This window comes from Triturus cristatus, chromosome 5_2 (genome assembly GCF_964204655.1).
Source record: "Triturus cristatus chromosome 5_2, aTriCri1.1, whole genome shotgun sequence".
Taxonomy (NCBI): Eukaryota; Metazoa; Chordata; class Amphibia; order Caudata; family Salamandridae; genus Triturus; species Triturus cristatus.
Genome location: NC_140588.1, coordinates 875,312,736 through 875,330,010, shown reverse-complemented (window position 1 = coordinate 875,330,010; position 17,275 = coordinate 875,312,736). Strand labels below are relative to the sequence as shown.

General features: G+C 44.4%; 1 protein-coding gene across 2 annotated transcripts in view; it reads left to right on the top strand.

Annotated features, from left to right (window-relative positions):
* The first annotated feature begins 420 nt into the window (after window positions 1-420).
* LOC146829353 (protein EOLA1-like) overlaps window positions 421-17,275 on the top strand; it is a 31,825-nt gene continuing 14,970 nt past the window's right edge. The window contains exon 1 of one of the 2 annotated variants that reach the window (XM_085608005.1): window positions 421-596. In XM_085608005.1, the coding sequence (XP_085464131.1) occupies window positions 556-596 (41 nt within the window). In that variant the 5' untranslated portion in view covers window positions 421-555. Of the gene's footprint in view, window positions 597-700; window positions 838-17,275 lie in introns of those variants that run through there. The other variant, XM_085608006.1, reaches the window with a different exon arrangement.

The window sequence follows — 17,275 nt, the reverse complement described above, 5'->3', positions numbered from 1 at the left end:
CTTACAATTGTGTATAACACTGTGCTACCAGACTTCTGACTTTTGTGGCAGGGGTGAAATATGATTGTGTCCCTCCCCCTGCAGTATTTAATTTCCAATTGTATCTAAAATATAATCTGTAGATAAGAGTGTAAAATCATCCTTGTAAATCACAATGTTAATTTATTAAACGAACACGCGACCGAGGTTGTATAACCTTAATACAGACTTCCCCGTGAATGAAAAGATCTAGAGTTTGGCCACATGGGTGACAAACTGGCGCGAGGCCATGGAAAACTTGAAAGCTCTGTAGGCCGTTTTAATAAATAAAAAAATCAAGGTATTCTTGCAAGACTCTGATACTTAGATGTGTTCCATATTACAGAGTCCCCCGTTCAAAAACCTATTGAGAACGCATAGTTTCCTTCCGGGTGTTGGATGCCAACCACAACATGGCCGAAGTTCACTTCCTGTTTGCACTAGTGCACGTTTTATATACAATTGTTGTGGATCCTCAGAGTTACCTTATTCTGTGACGCCTAACGCTCTTCTTCTCTTTCTTAGTCCATTCACCGAATGCGATCTTCACGAATGTCGTGCGGACTGACAGCCATCGCGTAGGTGCTGTAAAAAGATTCATGTATTTACTGTCCAGCTTTACGTGTATTTTCACAAACACGTTTACTGTATAGAACAGATTCCATTTAATATCTGTACAAGAAGAGAAGGTGCAATGCTGGTAAAAATTCAGATCTGGAGTTCCGTTTAAACATTCTGCCTGCGGTCTGCATCGTTTCTGACTTTCCTTCCACTGAAAAGAACGAAGATCTCAAGCGGAGCGGGAAACAGACACAACAGGTAATGGGTATCACATCGTGACCAAGGTAGCTCTTGGTAGGTGAAAATAACAAATCCAGACCTATATTTTGTTTTTTGGTACTTGTACTCGGGAAATTATCGAAGGAGTGAAAGCGAGGAAAAACTATAAATACCATAATTTAAAGAATACAGAAGACCTCTGACGTTTTCCAGGTCTTTGCGTGAAACCTGCGTAGATTTTTTTGTCTTTGAATTATGGGTTTTGTGATATTGATTTTATGAGAAGATAAAGCAGATCTACAAGTCCCACAATGCATAGTAAAATCTTGGACTGAATGAACTAAGCATGGTCATAGGGGTGGGCAAGCAAGGGATTAGATTTGGCTCTAAGAAACAGTGCATGAGTCGAGCCCTTAAAGTATTTGGGATGTAAAGAGTGCAACAAACGTCATATAATAATATAGGGTCGACTCTACAAAGTTAAAAAACTGTATCATGTATAAGGGTTTCTCTTCAGTCTATTACACTTAAACAAGAGACTTTTCTGCATAGCGCCAGAGCGTAATTAGTTTTTGCGGTGCTCTAAAATGTGATTATCAGGAAAAGGAAGCACAGTGAAGTAACTTGTCTAGGATGACGCAATTTGGTCAAGGAGTAGCTGGGACTGAGCTCAGGTTTCTGATTACATAGTGTGCAGTTCTGAAACTGGATGGATATTTCTTCTTTTCCCTGTTTAATACCCAAACAACAGTGCTTTAAAATATTGTTTGAATAGTTCAATCAGTTCATTTTTTTTTTCTTTAAAACTCATCGCAGTTTAAATCAAGCTTACACAAGAAGCCTTTCTAGAAGAAAAATATAAGTGAACTTAATGGAAGGCATTACGCTGCATTTTTATGTTGATCACAATTCAGCTTCATATCAACTCACATAATATGTGTAACTTATAGTGCGGTCACAACGTGCAAATCGCTTTACTCCACTCCAACTGCAATCTTCCCCAGCCACCACCACGTGCATTCCCAGGGAGAGAGCGATAAAACATAGGTGGTTCTAACAAGACATAGCCGTGAAATCCACAAAGTTTTAGGAAGGGAAGAACACTAAGGGGCATATGTACAAGAAGTTAACGCCGCCATAGCGTAATTTTTTTTTATTGCCGTATTTAAAAGTTGCCGCTAACTGCAGTTAGAGGCCGTTTTCCGGTGTAAACGTGAATTTTTAGGATCGCCACTTCTGTTAGCGGGACTAAACAAGAATGAGATGCAAGGTAGGCGTTGCCATGCAAAAACTGCCGCTAACCCCACTTTGCGATATTTACAAGGAATTCCTTGTATGGTGCAAAACCAAAAAAACTGCCTCTTACTCCATTTATAGGCAGTTTTTTTAAGACCAGACAATAGCTGGTCTTAGAAATGGTGGAAACACTTGGGGCCTCATTTCAGAAGATTTTTGGTGTTGGACAGCTCTGCAATGAATGTTTCTGCTCTGCCCTGCAACAAAATTACAGGGCAGGAATGTGCACCATCAATAAGATAGGGCGCATTCCTGGGCCTCATTCACGAAAAGTGTTGCATCACTGCGACAAAACACTTTTCACTATGTCTTGTGACACCATGGATGCCCTGTATTCACTGTATGGCTCTCCATGTCGCAATTAATGACAGATACGTCTGGAATCCTGACGTATCTGTCAGCGCTAAAGTCATGCATTGCTGCAGTTGTGTCACAAGCATGATGCAACTCCAGCAATGCGTGGGCCCAGCCTATCCCTGTGGCACTGCGTCACCCTTAAGCCTGACAAGTGGCAGCCGTAAGGTACTAACGCAGTGGTGTCCTACAAATGTTGCAGTGAAATCTGATGGATTTCACTGCACCACTCCTATTAGGCTTTGTTGCGTGGGAACGCCCACCCTTTATACATCATAACTGATGCAGGTATAATGTGGCACAGGGCATCACAAGGTCACGCATACGCCTAGATGCGTCACTTTGCAAATACGGCGCAACGTGGTGCAAAGAATCACGCTGCAAGTACGTCAAGAAAATGACGCACCGGTCATGAATAAGCCCCCCTGTCTTTTTCCCCTACGTTGGTGCACAATTGCTGCCATGCGCCAACGCAGGCACCCTTGCGGCATGGTGCAAGGGTGACTGTGTTGCGGAGTTGATTGATGTTGTGGCTCCATCTGTTCTCGAGACGTCTTCAGGTGGGGCTGGACTAGTGGAGTGCGGGAGTGAACCAGTTTGCCTTCTTGGAGTGTTGTTTGCCTGGTCTTTTCTTGAGGGGTGCCAGGGTGTCGGCGCAGTTGGTGATCCATCGGTGGAGGTTGTGCGCTGCAGTGTTGGCATCTGTAAGCGTTGGGGAAGTGGTGGTGCTGAGTCAGTTGACTGGTGGTTCTTAGGTGGCCTTCATCCAGCTGCGACGGGGGGGGCAATGATGGCGTATGGTGGGCGTGATGAAGGCGTGATTTAAACAATTCTGGTCGGTACAGGAGAGTCCTGTGGGGTGGCTGTAGTTGGAAGTTCCCGCTGGTGGAGAAGACTGGGTTGAGCGTGAGTCCGGCTATGTGGGTTGGTGCGGTGACTAGCTTCTTGAGTCTGATTTTGCCGAGGTTCCCCAGGAGGGGGGTGGTGGTCTGGTCACAGGGGTTGTCCACGTGGAACTTGAGAAATCCGAGTAGGATGTAGTCCGTAGATTGGAGAGCCTGGGGTGTGATGAGGTCTACAATGGCATCAGTAAATGGGGGTTCATGGCCCGGGGGGCCTGTAGATGAGGGTGGTGTTGGGGTTGGTCAGGATCTGGAAGTGGATGTTTTCCATAGTCACCGTCGGTTCATCAGACTGCGTGGTCAGTCAGAGTGTGCTTTTTCAGCCGCAGGAAATAAATTGTTTGGGGCTCTGGCTCTTCACTGGTTCCTACTGGGATAATTGTTCACCATTAGGGCTAGAGAAACTGCACTTTGTCTGGAATCTGTGGAAACTCTGTATATAAGTAAACAGAGAGTGTTTTAGCATGAACTAGGACCTTGCTGGTGGCAGTCTTTTAGCCGTCTCTCCTAAGGACTGGCAACAAGCTCAAGGCTTTGGAACAACTTTGTTGCTGTGACCTCATCAACTCTCAAGGAATTGCCTCGTCACCTCTGGTTCCATTATCTGTAGCCTCTCTTTCTCATCCCAGAAGGGTTTGAAGAACTTACTGTTCTGGTGTTATACACTTTGAAGTTTTAGTTGGAACCTAGTTACAAACTACAGTTCCAAATGGGAAATGGTCGAGCCAGTGGTTGGCCCCAGTGTTTTGGGTTCCTCAGCCATCTGAGAATCTTACCCTCTGCTGCCTTGTTCTCATATTTTTGCTTTTGAAGCTCAGTACCCCAAAGATCAGAAGTAGTTAGAATGACAATGTGTTGAGAAATAGAGAAAATTGCAACTGTTAATGTGTAAGAGTAGATACAAGATAAGAGAGTGAATGTGGTTAGATGAAAGCGAGAGAGTGGTATGAATCACCTGGGAGTAGCAAATGACAGTGGACGTGATTGCTAGAGAGGATGTTAAGTGAGTTGATTGGTGAAAAGATGTGATGAAGGAGGTGTTAAGACAAAAGAGACTAGGCAATTGAGTAGCAGATTATGGCATGCAGCTGATCAGATGGCAGTCAAAATGCTGAGCATTAGGTTGTTCTGTAGTATTTTGATACATGTGATTTTTCTTCAACTGTGCACTTTTTAATGTAATTTATATAGGTTCATAATTAGAAGCTCCTGTAAGTATGGATGGGTGTCTAAAATATTTTTCCTGGGAGCGAAAAAAAATCTTGTGACAATAAGTTAATCTGAAGCAGGGATCCAGCCTTTCCGATAGTGAGAGCTACTTCTAATCATTGAAAACTGTTTCCTGAGCTATTGCCTCATAAAGTGATTTCATAAGGGTACCCACATTCTAAAGCATGTAAATTTACCCATGGAGTATCTCAGTATTGTTTAATTGAGCATACAGCATTAATTTCACAATAGCTGTACATTTGGGGCGTGTACTATAAAGTAAAAAATGTTTTCCTTTTTGGGTAGAATATATGTTGACTCATTCACACATTCTATACATTCAAGCTACCTCAATAAGGTGTTCACAACTCACTCCTATTCATGGAACACTTCAATACAAAAGAGCGTCAATTTATATAAAAGCAAACTATTTATTTGCGTCACAAAATTTCTTTTATCACAGTATAATCATTATAAAAAATGCATTTAAGTTTTAATAAAAAAGCAACAAATCTTAAAAACAATTGAAAAGTTGATCTGAACAAGACAAAAAAGGAGATTTAAAAGACAATATATTTTGTCATGAGACAGTTAATTCAGAAACCTTGTGGGCAACAATTGACTAAGGATTCGCTTCCTTATTTGACAAAGGTTTGTGTGCCCCTTCCAAATTTAACACAAAAGTATTGCGTCGACGCGTTTCGGAGGCTATTCGTTGTTTGTGGCCTCCTTCTTCAGGACTATAAGTAATCGTATCTCCTTATCCAGGAATGGTTGCCTAATGCACAAATGGAAAACAATTTTTTACTAATGGTGTACACAATGTGTTTTCTTTAACAAAAATCTATATTACGTCATGCCCTATCTTATTGTACAACTACATTGGTGCATGGTGAACATCATATTCTTTTTTTAAAAAGAAACCGATACATTTAATTAGGTCCAACTGTCAATTGTAGAATGTCGCCAGTATGCACCACACAAGTAATACAAGACAACCTGCCTGGGCTCTTTTATTGTATAAAACAACGTAATTTATATTGAAAGTGTTTCCATTCTTTCACTCATCCAGTTATCTACATTCACACTTTAACTTCACACCAGTAGGGAATCGCCTTGCTCACGTACTCTTAAGAAAATGTTTAAGAGACTCACCTGTGCGAAAACGCACTAGGCTTGCTTATTTATTTTGCTGCAGTCATGCGGGAGTTTTTTTTCAGTTTCTCTCACTTCCCTGAGCTGTCAAAAGAATAATAAAATGACTTTTTGTTTTTGTCTAAAGAATAAATCATTTGTTTGGTTATAAGGGGGCTCCCTAATGGAGAGTCCCATACCTAATTTACCTATTGTGTTTCCTCCTTTAATTGATATAGAAGTCTGGAGGACACCTTTCTAGGTTGTTCATAAGGGTGGGCATGGGACGTCCTTTATGACCCTCGGCAAGCACCTCCGTGTTGTTCAATTCGTTCCTACAAATAAAGGAACTCAATTTGATTGGGCTAGGTTATCTCGGGCAGTGCACTCTGACTGGTCAAAGAAATATACCATTTGTTAATCATGTCTGCCTTACATTTCTACAATTTGTTAACTTTGAGGCTCACCTTTCAGTAAAAGGTTATTGGCTGTAAGGAGTTCTTTTACTGCTCCGGGTAAGAATTGCTCGTGGCTATATTCCCAAAGGGAAAAAGTTGAAGAAAAAAATATATCTTTAATATTAGATTTCTTAAATTATTCACCCGCTAATTTACAACATAATCTAAATTAAATCAAAGAGCTATTTGAACGGCGCTTCTATGGTGTTATAACTTGGCCATATATTTGATGCTCATTCCCTTTCCAAGTCGGAATGCTAACCGCATCGTTTGTTTAGAGATCAGCCTGTGTTGCCCATTTTGATACAGATGTGTTAATAAGTTGGTCAGGCTCCCAGCAAGGTATCAATAAGGCCAATATATACGCATACAATTAAATTATCTTATCATATCGCTCGCCTAACGGCTTTTAACATACCTAAATTAGTCCAACGGCCAGCGTTCCCGGGCGGCTACTTCCGCGTCTCAACGGTCGCGGGCAACATCAATAACGGACTACCTGACTGGGACTGCCTTTTGTCTTGCGTCAGACGTCAACGTCATGATGACACGGCCTACGCCGATAATCGGGTCAACTTTTTTTCGGCATAAAACTTTATGTAAATCCCTATCAGCAATGGGATGCCTGACTCCATATGTTTTTGTCCAACTATTAATAGTGAGTTTCCCTTTACCAGGACCTAAACAATAGTCAGTATTATTGAGTTTTTTTCACAAAAAAACCACTTTCGTGGAAACTGCCGTTTATTTACTCTACTACCATACATGACATTTTTATATTCATGCACAGCGCGACCTCTAATTCTCAATATGTTTTTGTACGACTGTGTTTCATTAGAAGAAAATCTCACTTTAGTTCGATAAGAGTTATAAATGAATGTTTCTATCAAAAAACCACATGATATCCTTCATTCTATTTAGTTCTACAGTGGTGATACATCATTATACCCTTTCTCCTCTCAGCTAGACAACTAACGAATGTATGGATACTACACATAGGGTTCTGTCAATTCATCGCGACAGTGCCAAGTTGTACCGGCATGATCCATTATTTTAGATGGCATTCATCAGTTGTTTCGCTGAAGTTGCTGTATAATCTACTTCAAGTGCAGAGTACCTCTACATCCGACACTATGTACTCCATCTTGGCAAGTACCTCAACTGGTTATTTACGTGACTATTTTCATCCAGTCTTCTTTTGTGTTGAGGCCTTTATTGACCGTATCCAGAGTGGAAATGTACCACTGTTCTCTATTTTTTCGCTTGGTTTCAATATTAACGCCTCGTTTTGAGCAGCTAATCTTTTCTATAATGTACCATGAGAAGTCAGTATATTTATGTTCATGTTTTGTATAATGGTCGACCAAGGGAGCATTGATTTTATTTGTCTTTAGTGCAGATCTATGTTCTAGCAAACGTGTTCTAAGTTCCCTACCTGTTTCTCCCACGTATGCTAGCCCGCAAGGGCATAGGAGTAAGTAAACTAAATTACTGCTCCTACAGTTGTTGAGCGTTTTGGCAGTCATGGTATAGTTGTTATAAGTGAGGGTTTTAGTTACAATGCAGTTGTCGCAAATTGAGCAACTACTGCATTTGTAATTACCTACTGCTTTGTTCCCTGTAAGCGTGGTCTGATTATCCTCATTGGTTTCTCTGTATGTGTGGACCAAGTTATGTCTGATGTTCTCATTGCGTCGGAAGGCAAAAATTGGTTTAGGAATTTTATCCAATTTACCGTCATTCAAAATATGCCAATTGGAATGAATGACATTCTTTAGTCTATTGCTAATATTGGAAAACTGACTTACAAACACCAGTTTGGAGTCAGCTACTGATTGAATTTCGGTGACTTTGGGTTCTGGGTGGATCATGCTTTCCCTATTGTAAAATCGTGCTCTCTTGCAGGAATTTTTGATTAACTTTTTGGGGTATCCTCTATTTTTTAATTTCTCGGTTAGGTTCTCTGCATGTTTGAGAAAGTCAGCAACATTAGAACAGTTTCTCCTGAGGCGGAGAAACTGTCCAAAAGGGATGTTATCATGCTGCGATTGTGGATGGTAACTATTATAATGTAGGAGTGTGTTTTTGTCTGTGGATTTGACATAAAGCTCCACTCCTAAAACTCCTTCCATATCTTTGATGGAAATATCAAGGAAGTTGACTCTATTCTTATCATAAACTGCTGTGAACTTGAGGTTCTCATCTCCCAAATTTAGCCACTCAAGGAATTCCTCAAGAGTTTCAACATTGCCTTCCCAAATAAAGAAGATGTCATCAATGAAGCGGCGCCACAGCTTGACGTTCTCGAAGAAGGGCGCCGCCTCATTGAAGACATGCCTCTCCTCAAAATTGGCCACATATAGGCATGCCAGGCTCGGCGCACAGGTAGCGCCCATGCTCGTGCCTTTGCATTGAAGGAAAAGATCATTTTTAAATAGGAACATATTGTTTTTTAAAACCAATGTGATGCATTGCTTGATAAAGTCTTTATTGGCCCCTCTTAAATCTGCGTTATCAAGGATGTCACCAATAACCTCAATGGTGTTGTCTTGAGGTATATTGGTGTACAGGGCCTCTATATCAAGGGTCACTAGTATCTGTTCATTTTCATTATAAGGCCTGCCTTCTATCATTGAGATGATATGAGCCGAATCGCGAACATACGATTTTTGTTGACATACCAGAGGTTTCAAAAAAGTGTCTGCGTATTGGCTCAAAGGTTCGAGTAATGAACCAATACAGCTGACTATAGGTCTCATCGGAGGGTTATTCAAATTTTTATGAATTTTGGGGAGACCATATATGGCAGGTGTTCTCGCATTTCTGTTAATTAAAAACTTGTGTTCAGCCTGGCAAATCCAACCATTATCTAAGGCCGTAGTGACAAGATTAATTACTTGTTGGTTCAAGGCATTAAGCTTAACAAATGATGATTTCTGATAATGTTCTTTGATTTCTAACAATTGTAGCATCCTCTTGTCGTAGTCGTCTGTATCAAAGACGACTACCCCACCACCCTTATCTGCGGGCTTGATGGTGAGCTGTAGGTTATTTTTCAAATTAATCATAGCCATCCTTAATTCTTTGGACATATTGTTTTTATCAGGATAGGCATCATTTATAATTTGTTTAACTTTAGATTCTACAGTTCTTTCAAAGGCTTCTACATTTTTCCCTACTTGTGTGATCGTAGGGGTAAATGTAGATTTATCCCGGAGACCAGAAATGTTCGTGGGACGGTTATGTTCTGTATTCTCAAAAAACTCTCGCAACCTAATTTTACGGAAAAAGGCTTTCAGATCTTTTTCTATGTTAAATTTGTTAACATTTGCAGTGGGGGCAAATGTAAACCCTCTTTCTAAAACTTCCATTTCTCTTTTATTAAGATTGTAACTAGAGAGGTTGATTATAGGAAATTTAGAGCTTTTTGATCCCTCTAATGGCGGTATCTTTGGCTCCTCGTATTGGGATAATCTTGAGGGGCCTGGTTGTGGTAAGTTGCTCTCTGATCTCCCTGATGTTGTTGATGCTGGTTTCTCTGATATTGTCCTCTGTATTGGTATGGGTTCCGGTCTATCCTGCCACCTCTCTTTTGGCGGATTTCTAAAAAAGAGTGGCCTCTATTGGGTCCCTCTATTTGTCCCATATTGTCATTATTGCTAGAGTTTTCATCTTCACTGCTTGAACCTGAGGTGTCAGAGAAAGTGACACCTTTGTTAGGTCCCCTTTTGTAGATGGGTCTTTGTTCAAAATTCCTCTCCTCCCTCGGTTGTTGGAAATAATCTCTCTGGGTGTAAGGATAAACCATCTCGAGGCTAAATTTGTTAATGTCCTTTTTGCTTTTGAAGCTCAGTACCCCAAAGATCAGAAGTAGTTAGAATGACAATGTGTTGAGAAATAGAGAAAATTGCAACTGTTAATGTGTAAGAGTAGATACAAGATAATAGAGTGAATGTGGTTAGATGAAAGCGAGAGAGTGGTATGAATCACCTGGGAGTAACAAATGACAGTGGACGTGATTGCTAGAGAGGATGTTAAGTGAGTTGATTGGTGAAAAGATGTGATGAAGGAGGTGTTAAGACAAAAGAGACTAGGCAATTGAGTAGCAGATTATGGCATGCAGCTGATCAGATGGCAGTCAAAATGCTGAGCATTAGGTTGTTCTGTAGTATTTTGATACATGTGATTTTTCTTCAACTGTGCACTTTTTAATGTAATTTATATAGGTTCATAATTAGAAGCTCCTGTAAGTATGGATGGGTGTCTAGAATATTTTTCCTGGGAGCGAAAAAAAATCTTGTGACAATAAGTTAATCTGAAGCAGGGATCCAGCCTTTCCGATAGTGAGAGCTACTTCTAATCATTGAAAACTGTTTCCTGAGCTATTGCCTCATAAAGTGATTTCATAAGGGTACCCACATTCTAAAGCATGTAAATTTACCCATGGAGTATCTCAGTATTGTTTAATTGAGCATACAGCATTAATTTCACAATAGCTGTACATTTGGGGCGTGGCCACACCGGGCATGAAGTTGGACGCACATCGATAGACTGCGCTCCGATCCGGCCGTTTCTCCTATACAAAGCACCCTATCCTCGATCTATGTCCTGCGCTTTCTGCTGGCCCCTGACTGCAACAACAGTCTCCCAGGAGCGTAATCGATGCTGCAGAGCACTTCTGAAGCCTCCCTGGGCCGGGGGACTGATCTCCGGGAGAGTGCTGCAGCCGCCATGTTTACAACGCCCACTCACAGCCTATAACGATCTGTAACTGTGCGGGGGCTGAGGCAATCTGCTCGGCTACTTGTACTTAGGCTCCCCGGTTACTTTCGGAGGAAGAGATGCAGCAGTGGGAGGCTGTGCTGCTACTTCCATATGAGCCGCAAGCAGACGCCAAGGCGATCCTGGCCTTCACCTGCTGAGTACACCCAGGAGGCCTTACAGGGGAGGTGCATCAAGATGACAGTAAATCCCTATTGGGGAGCCTAGTCGAAACCTGCTGCACGAGCTGAGGCTCGGCTTGGGGAATGACGCCAGACCTCCCCTCCCATGCAGCAAGTCAGCTCAGTGCCTTCAAGAGGCAATGGGCCTTGCCCGAGGAGTCAGAAGCTTGCCTCGGATTGGAGTTTTACCTCAGAAGGTTAGTGCCTGAGGGACCGTCCGAAGGGCCACACCTTTAACGTAGAAGCTCGATGGTGCCAAGCAAAACATTCAGCGGAGCCAGTTTGTAAGCGGCTGGGGGGGGCACACTGCCCAGTGGGGGGGGGGGGGAGGGTGGACTGAAGCAACCTAGAGGCTAGGGCCCGCCATAGAGGACAGGGGGTTGGAGTGGCAAACTCCCCCGGGGAGACTAGTTGGTGCTTCCATAGCCTCATGCCCACACAAGCTCTCTAGCCAAAGATGGACTGGATGCATTTTCCCACCCGAGAGTCTTTCCCCATTATTAACATTGAAGGAGGGGGGGGGGGGAGTGCAGAGTGGTGGGAGCCTTGCTTTGGTGCACTCTCCAGACGTCTTTGGGGTACTAAAGAGGCTGAGTACGGAAGCCCCACACATCTAGTTTTGATCACTTCGTGAGTGAAGTGCCTGATAAGCCTGGCGGTGGTGGGCTACCAACTCTGCCATATCGGCCCGTGGAGTGAGAAGAACCCAGACTGCTTCTGGAGGCTCTATACCCTGTAGAACTTTGGGCGCCCCCACTGTAATATAGCAACCTTGGGACACCCATGGCCCCTCTAGTCTCCTGCCAAAATGGTCAAAGGCAAGCACGCCAAAGAACACTCAGTCGCAAAAATGTGGAGCATAAGCCTACTGCGCATCGACTTCAAAGCCTGCATCCAGGAACTGAGAAGAGAAGTTGTCAATATTGGCCTGAAAGTAGATGATTTGGACCGCACGGTGGATGCAAGAAATGAAGAACAAGAGATGCTGTGGCAGAGAGTCCAGACCTTGGCGGACCGCACTTCCAACCTCCAGCTGAAGTAGGAAGAATTCAAGAATCATAGAAGGCGCAACAACATCCACATCAGGGCGTTTTGGTGAGGGAAGAAGGTTCTGACATCCTGACCTTCACAGGTGAGCTCTTTCAGGCGATAAAATGCAACCCAGACCTTCTGATCCCAAGGCTGGACAGAGCGCTCAATGTTGCCACCAGTCTCTCCCTCCAGGGCTGGGCACAAAACATTCTGACGAGGGTCCACTCCGAGGAAAAGGGGGAAATCCTGAGGAAAGCTAGGGGTAGGGTGGATTTAGTCTTTCGCAGCCACACCATTCAACTCGTGTGAGATTTGTCCACCACCACCCTCCGACGTCGCAGGGATTTACGTCCTATCACAGATATTCGCAACAAAAAACAAATCCGATACCAATAGGGCAATCTTTTCAATCTATCACTGCAATGGGCTGGAAAATGCTGCACAGTCAGAACTCGGGAGAAGGCCCCCAAGATGGGGTCGATAGCCCAACCCCTAGGGAACATCGACCTCGGCGACAGTGACCAGTGTAGTAACCACTGCTGTGTAGCTTCAGAAACCGTCAACCTCAAGATGCACTCGAGGAAACGGCCAAAGTGGACATAATCTTGCATCTCATGAAGCTGAAACAGGAGTCTGATCTGCCGCCCCCAGATAGGTCAACAGTGCCATCCCCGTAGATCACACAGAGTCCAGATTGTGAGACCTCCTGAGGATGGGGATACAGCATTTGGGTGAGGAGTTGGCCGGGAGGTACAGCATAACATCTCCCTCTTGAACACTCCACCCAAGGTCCAGGTTGATGGGCATGCCAATTCTTAAAGGAATTATGAACAACAAAGCCATAACCCAGAGGGTGACTCCTCAAGTGAACTCTCTCAGAACAGTCCACAGACCAGTTGGACTGACCCCACATGGGCTCACCCTGCTGGCCTTTCTGGCCCTACAACTAACTGTACACCGCTTATGCTTTCCACATCCCCTCCCCTATCTTTACCCCCCTTGGTCTGCATCTACCACTCGGGTATGGGCCCCAAACAGACACAATATCTTTACTACAAGCCCTCACTGCGATGATAGATACTTCACACACGCAGGTGGCCTCTCACCCAGACCCCCCCCCCTGCACACACACACTGAAACTCCTGGCCTTCGATGTGAAGGGGCTGAAGTCGCCCACCAAGCGTAGTCAGATGTCACGCTATATCCTGCAGCAGAGCGCAGTCATCATTCTGATGCAGGAAACTTCTTTAATCAGATCAGAAGCACATGCGATATGTTACATACCCTCACCAATACTGGGCCTCTTCCTCAACAAACATTGCTTGTGTCGCTATTTTATGTAAACCATATATAGGGAAAACTCCCTCCACAGTTATTTGAGATCCTGAAGGTCGCTTTATCAAAATCGCGCTTCCTAAGGGAAGGACCACTCTTGCGCTCCTTAACATTTATGCTACAAACTCGGCACAGGACACTTATCTCCGCAGCCTGCTGCCCCTACAGATGAAGGCGGTCACTGGGCATGTAATAGTGAAATTAAATTAAATTATTGTGCCTTCAATTAAGTATATAATTATGGGATCCTTAGCGGGGTAGTCAAACCCACATTTACCAGGGAACAGGAGTAATGTCCGCACTCCTCACGAAAGAGATCACAGAACTTGGACTGACTGACGTCTGGTATTATATGCACCATGATGAGAGGGATACTGCCTTTTATTTAAACGCGCACACATCTTACTCATGGATAGATCATATTCCGTGCTCTTACCTGCTATAGAGTCAGCCTCTATATCTGACATATCGGTATATGACCATGTCCATGTAGCTATGGTCTGGAAAGACACCCTGACTGCCAAAAAAGGTCCTCCGCACTGGCGTTCAGTCACTCAACTACTCCAGGACCCTGTCATTAGACAACCGCTTCGCACTGTGATCACTGACTACTTCGACCATGGGATGCGTTGTTGAATACAGTCTGGGATGCCTTCAAGGCCACTGTAAGGGGAGGGGGACTTGATCTCCTTAGCCAAGGACAGGGCACAGGAATCTCGCCTTGTTGGTGTTTCCGAATGTGTGGAAGGCTCAACAGGGTGCACATTCTTTAAGCCTTGTTGAGTACAAACTCACTGCTGAGATTAGGGACACGTAGGGGAGTAAGATAAAAGGGTCTCTATGTGAACCCTCAAACGCAAACTTGCAATCCTCTGTGGACTGCTGAAAACGTACAGGACTACTTGGGCAGAAAGGGCCTTATTAACACTGGGACAGAGGTTTTATGATAAGGCGGACAAAGTTGGCTCTTTACTAGCATGCAAGATTAGGTTTCATAGAGCCTAGTGACTTATACCGCAGATCAAAAGAGCAGATGGTTCCCACACTACAGGAGAGGCTGAAAAGCTCGAGGCATTCTTCACATACTAAAAAGATCTATATACGTGTACCGCAGACCACCCTGAAGAGGCGAGGGCGTGCCTAGCGGACTGTTACTGGACACTCCTAGACCGCCCCCACTGGGACCCTCTGGAGACCCTGATCTCAGATGATGAGATTTAACAGGCACAAAAGTTACTTCCTGTGGGTAAATCTCCATGCCCTGATGGCCCAACACCAGTCTTTTACAACAACAAAAAATAAAAATGTGTTGGTGCTACTAACACCACTAAAGACCCTGTTTAACTCCTTTACCCGACAAACTAGTCTCACACTGACCATGTGTGAAGCAGAAATCACTCTAATTCCCAAACCCAGGAAAGCCCCATAGTGTTGTTGAATACAGCCCGCACCTCAAAACTAAAATTCGGGCACACCACCTTGCCCCACTCTTGCCGAGGTTGATCGACCCAGACCAGGTGGACTTCATACATGGTCAACAAGGTGCAGAGAACCTCAGGAGGCTCGCCCACATCATATAAAAAGCCCACAACAGGGCTATCACTGCATTCCTGATCTCACTTGATGCTAAAAAACACGTGGACCGTTACTACTAAAATAAAGATGGGGCCCTAAATGGAAGACAACATCCTAGCAGCCTACAACTCTCTAATGGCAGTCATTAGGGTCAATGGTCATTGCACAACCCCACTCTATTTCACTAGGGGGATGAGGCAGGGGTACCCCCTCTCCCCCTCCTCTTCACCCTCGTGGTAGAACCCCTAGCCCTGACATTAAGACAGCCCTCCAATATCACAGGTATTTCCTTTGGGGGCACAGAACATAAACTTAGTCTGTTCACAGACGACATCCTCCTCACTCTCCCCAACTCGCCAAATTGCTTGCCAGCACTACTGCTGCAGCTGGACTGCTTTGAGTCCGTCTCAGGGTTTAGAATAAACAAAGACAAATCCTTTGTGCTAAACCTCACGGTAAAGCAACAGGATTTACAAGTTCTGCAAGTACAAGCTCTGTTCCATTGGGCTGCCACATCCTTGTGATACTCAGGCCTTCAGATTAGCCCTGGCTCGAAGATTGGTCATCTACCAATTGGAAGCTTGTCCGCAAAGACATTCTCGAGGACAGGCGGAGATGGCAGCTGCTCTATCTCTCTTGACTGGGTAGGATAAACGTGGACATCCCAGAATCAGATATCACCAACTTGCAGAAGAGATTCCGCAACTTTATTTGGAATGGGATACAGCCACGTGTATCAAACAATATCCCGATGCTGTCCAGGGAAAGGGGAGATCTCGCCCGCTCCAATCTCCTCAAATACTACTGTGCTGCTCACCTCGGGTTTATTTCCAAGTAAAAAGCTTGGGAGAGCAAGAAACCTCTGTGGGACCTTGCATGGCTGCCCCAGCTACTCGCCCCAAGAGCTCTTATGCAGCCACACCAGCGACAACAGTCCTGAATGTCTGGGACCAGTTAGCCATCAAGAAGGGCCTCACTCCCAGTCCTATAACCCAGACCCTTCTCTTACTGGACAAATGGTGACTGACGCACCCTAAAAGACTTGTTACACAATGGCAATATCAAGTCGTTCGAACAATACTTCCAAGAATTCCATATCCCTCAAACAGCATGAATCCAATATGATCAACTACGCCACTGAGCACTTCACTCCGCTGATGCAAGGGAGGCGACGCCATTTGAGACCCTCACAAGGTCTTTTTCTGGGACCAAAGGGCTGATATCTCAGACATACCTGGCTATCCAGACCTCAAAACCGATCTCCCCCCCCCCCCCTCACACCCCCTCCACCCCAAACAGTCCTGTTCGGGCAAAGTCCTGGGTGAACAGATTGGTACTAAGGCTGGCGATTCCCTGTGATGAAACATTCCCAAGAAACTGTGCAGCATTATCAACATGAATCCGCCTACAGACCCATGTTGCAGTGGTACCTTTCCCCAGTTGCCTCCATAAAATGTACCCAAACTCCTCAGCACTTTGCTGGGGATGTGGTTGAGCCAAGGAAACTTTCTTACACATTTTGTGGGACTGCGTTCTCATTCAGACATACTGGAAGGAGATTCTTGGACACAGAAGCACTTTGGGGTATCCCATACCAGCCCTCTCCTTGCCACCCTCCTTTGCATCTTGCCCTCCAACATGGAAGGCTTCACACAAGACACTCTTCTTCCACGTGCTAGGGGTCGCTAGGCAAATCATAGCACTTAGCTGGAAAAAGAGGGAACCGCCATCTGAGGTCCACTGGTTTCATAAAATGTGACAAATGCTTGCCATGGAAAAGATTACCCATGCACTGACCCGCTCAGACGAGCACTTTGCAAAAGTGTGGCAACACATAGATTATATGGAACGTTTGGCGTTCCGCTTATCCAACCCCAGAGGCTCCGGGCTCTCTTACGCTGAGCATCACAAGGGCTCTCAGTAGCTCTCTCCCAAGCTTCTCGCTATACCCTCCACCTCACCGCAGAGCCATTGTAGAGGGCCCTGGACACTCCCCTTGTTTGTCACCTCCGCAAACCTATGGTTAACGGGCATTGGCATAGCCAATAGGTCTCGCTTTTAGGACCTTATAAGTATTTAGTTATGCAGCACAATATCCTTGGTGCAACAACATCACCTGTTGCATGGCTAAACACTTATAAGGTCCCAAATGCGAGACCTATTGGCTATGCCACTGCTTGAGACTTATGTTTCACAATAACGATTATCAGAACGCCGAGGAGCGCTAAAAATCTAAATG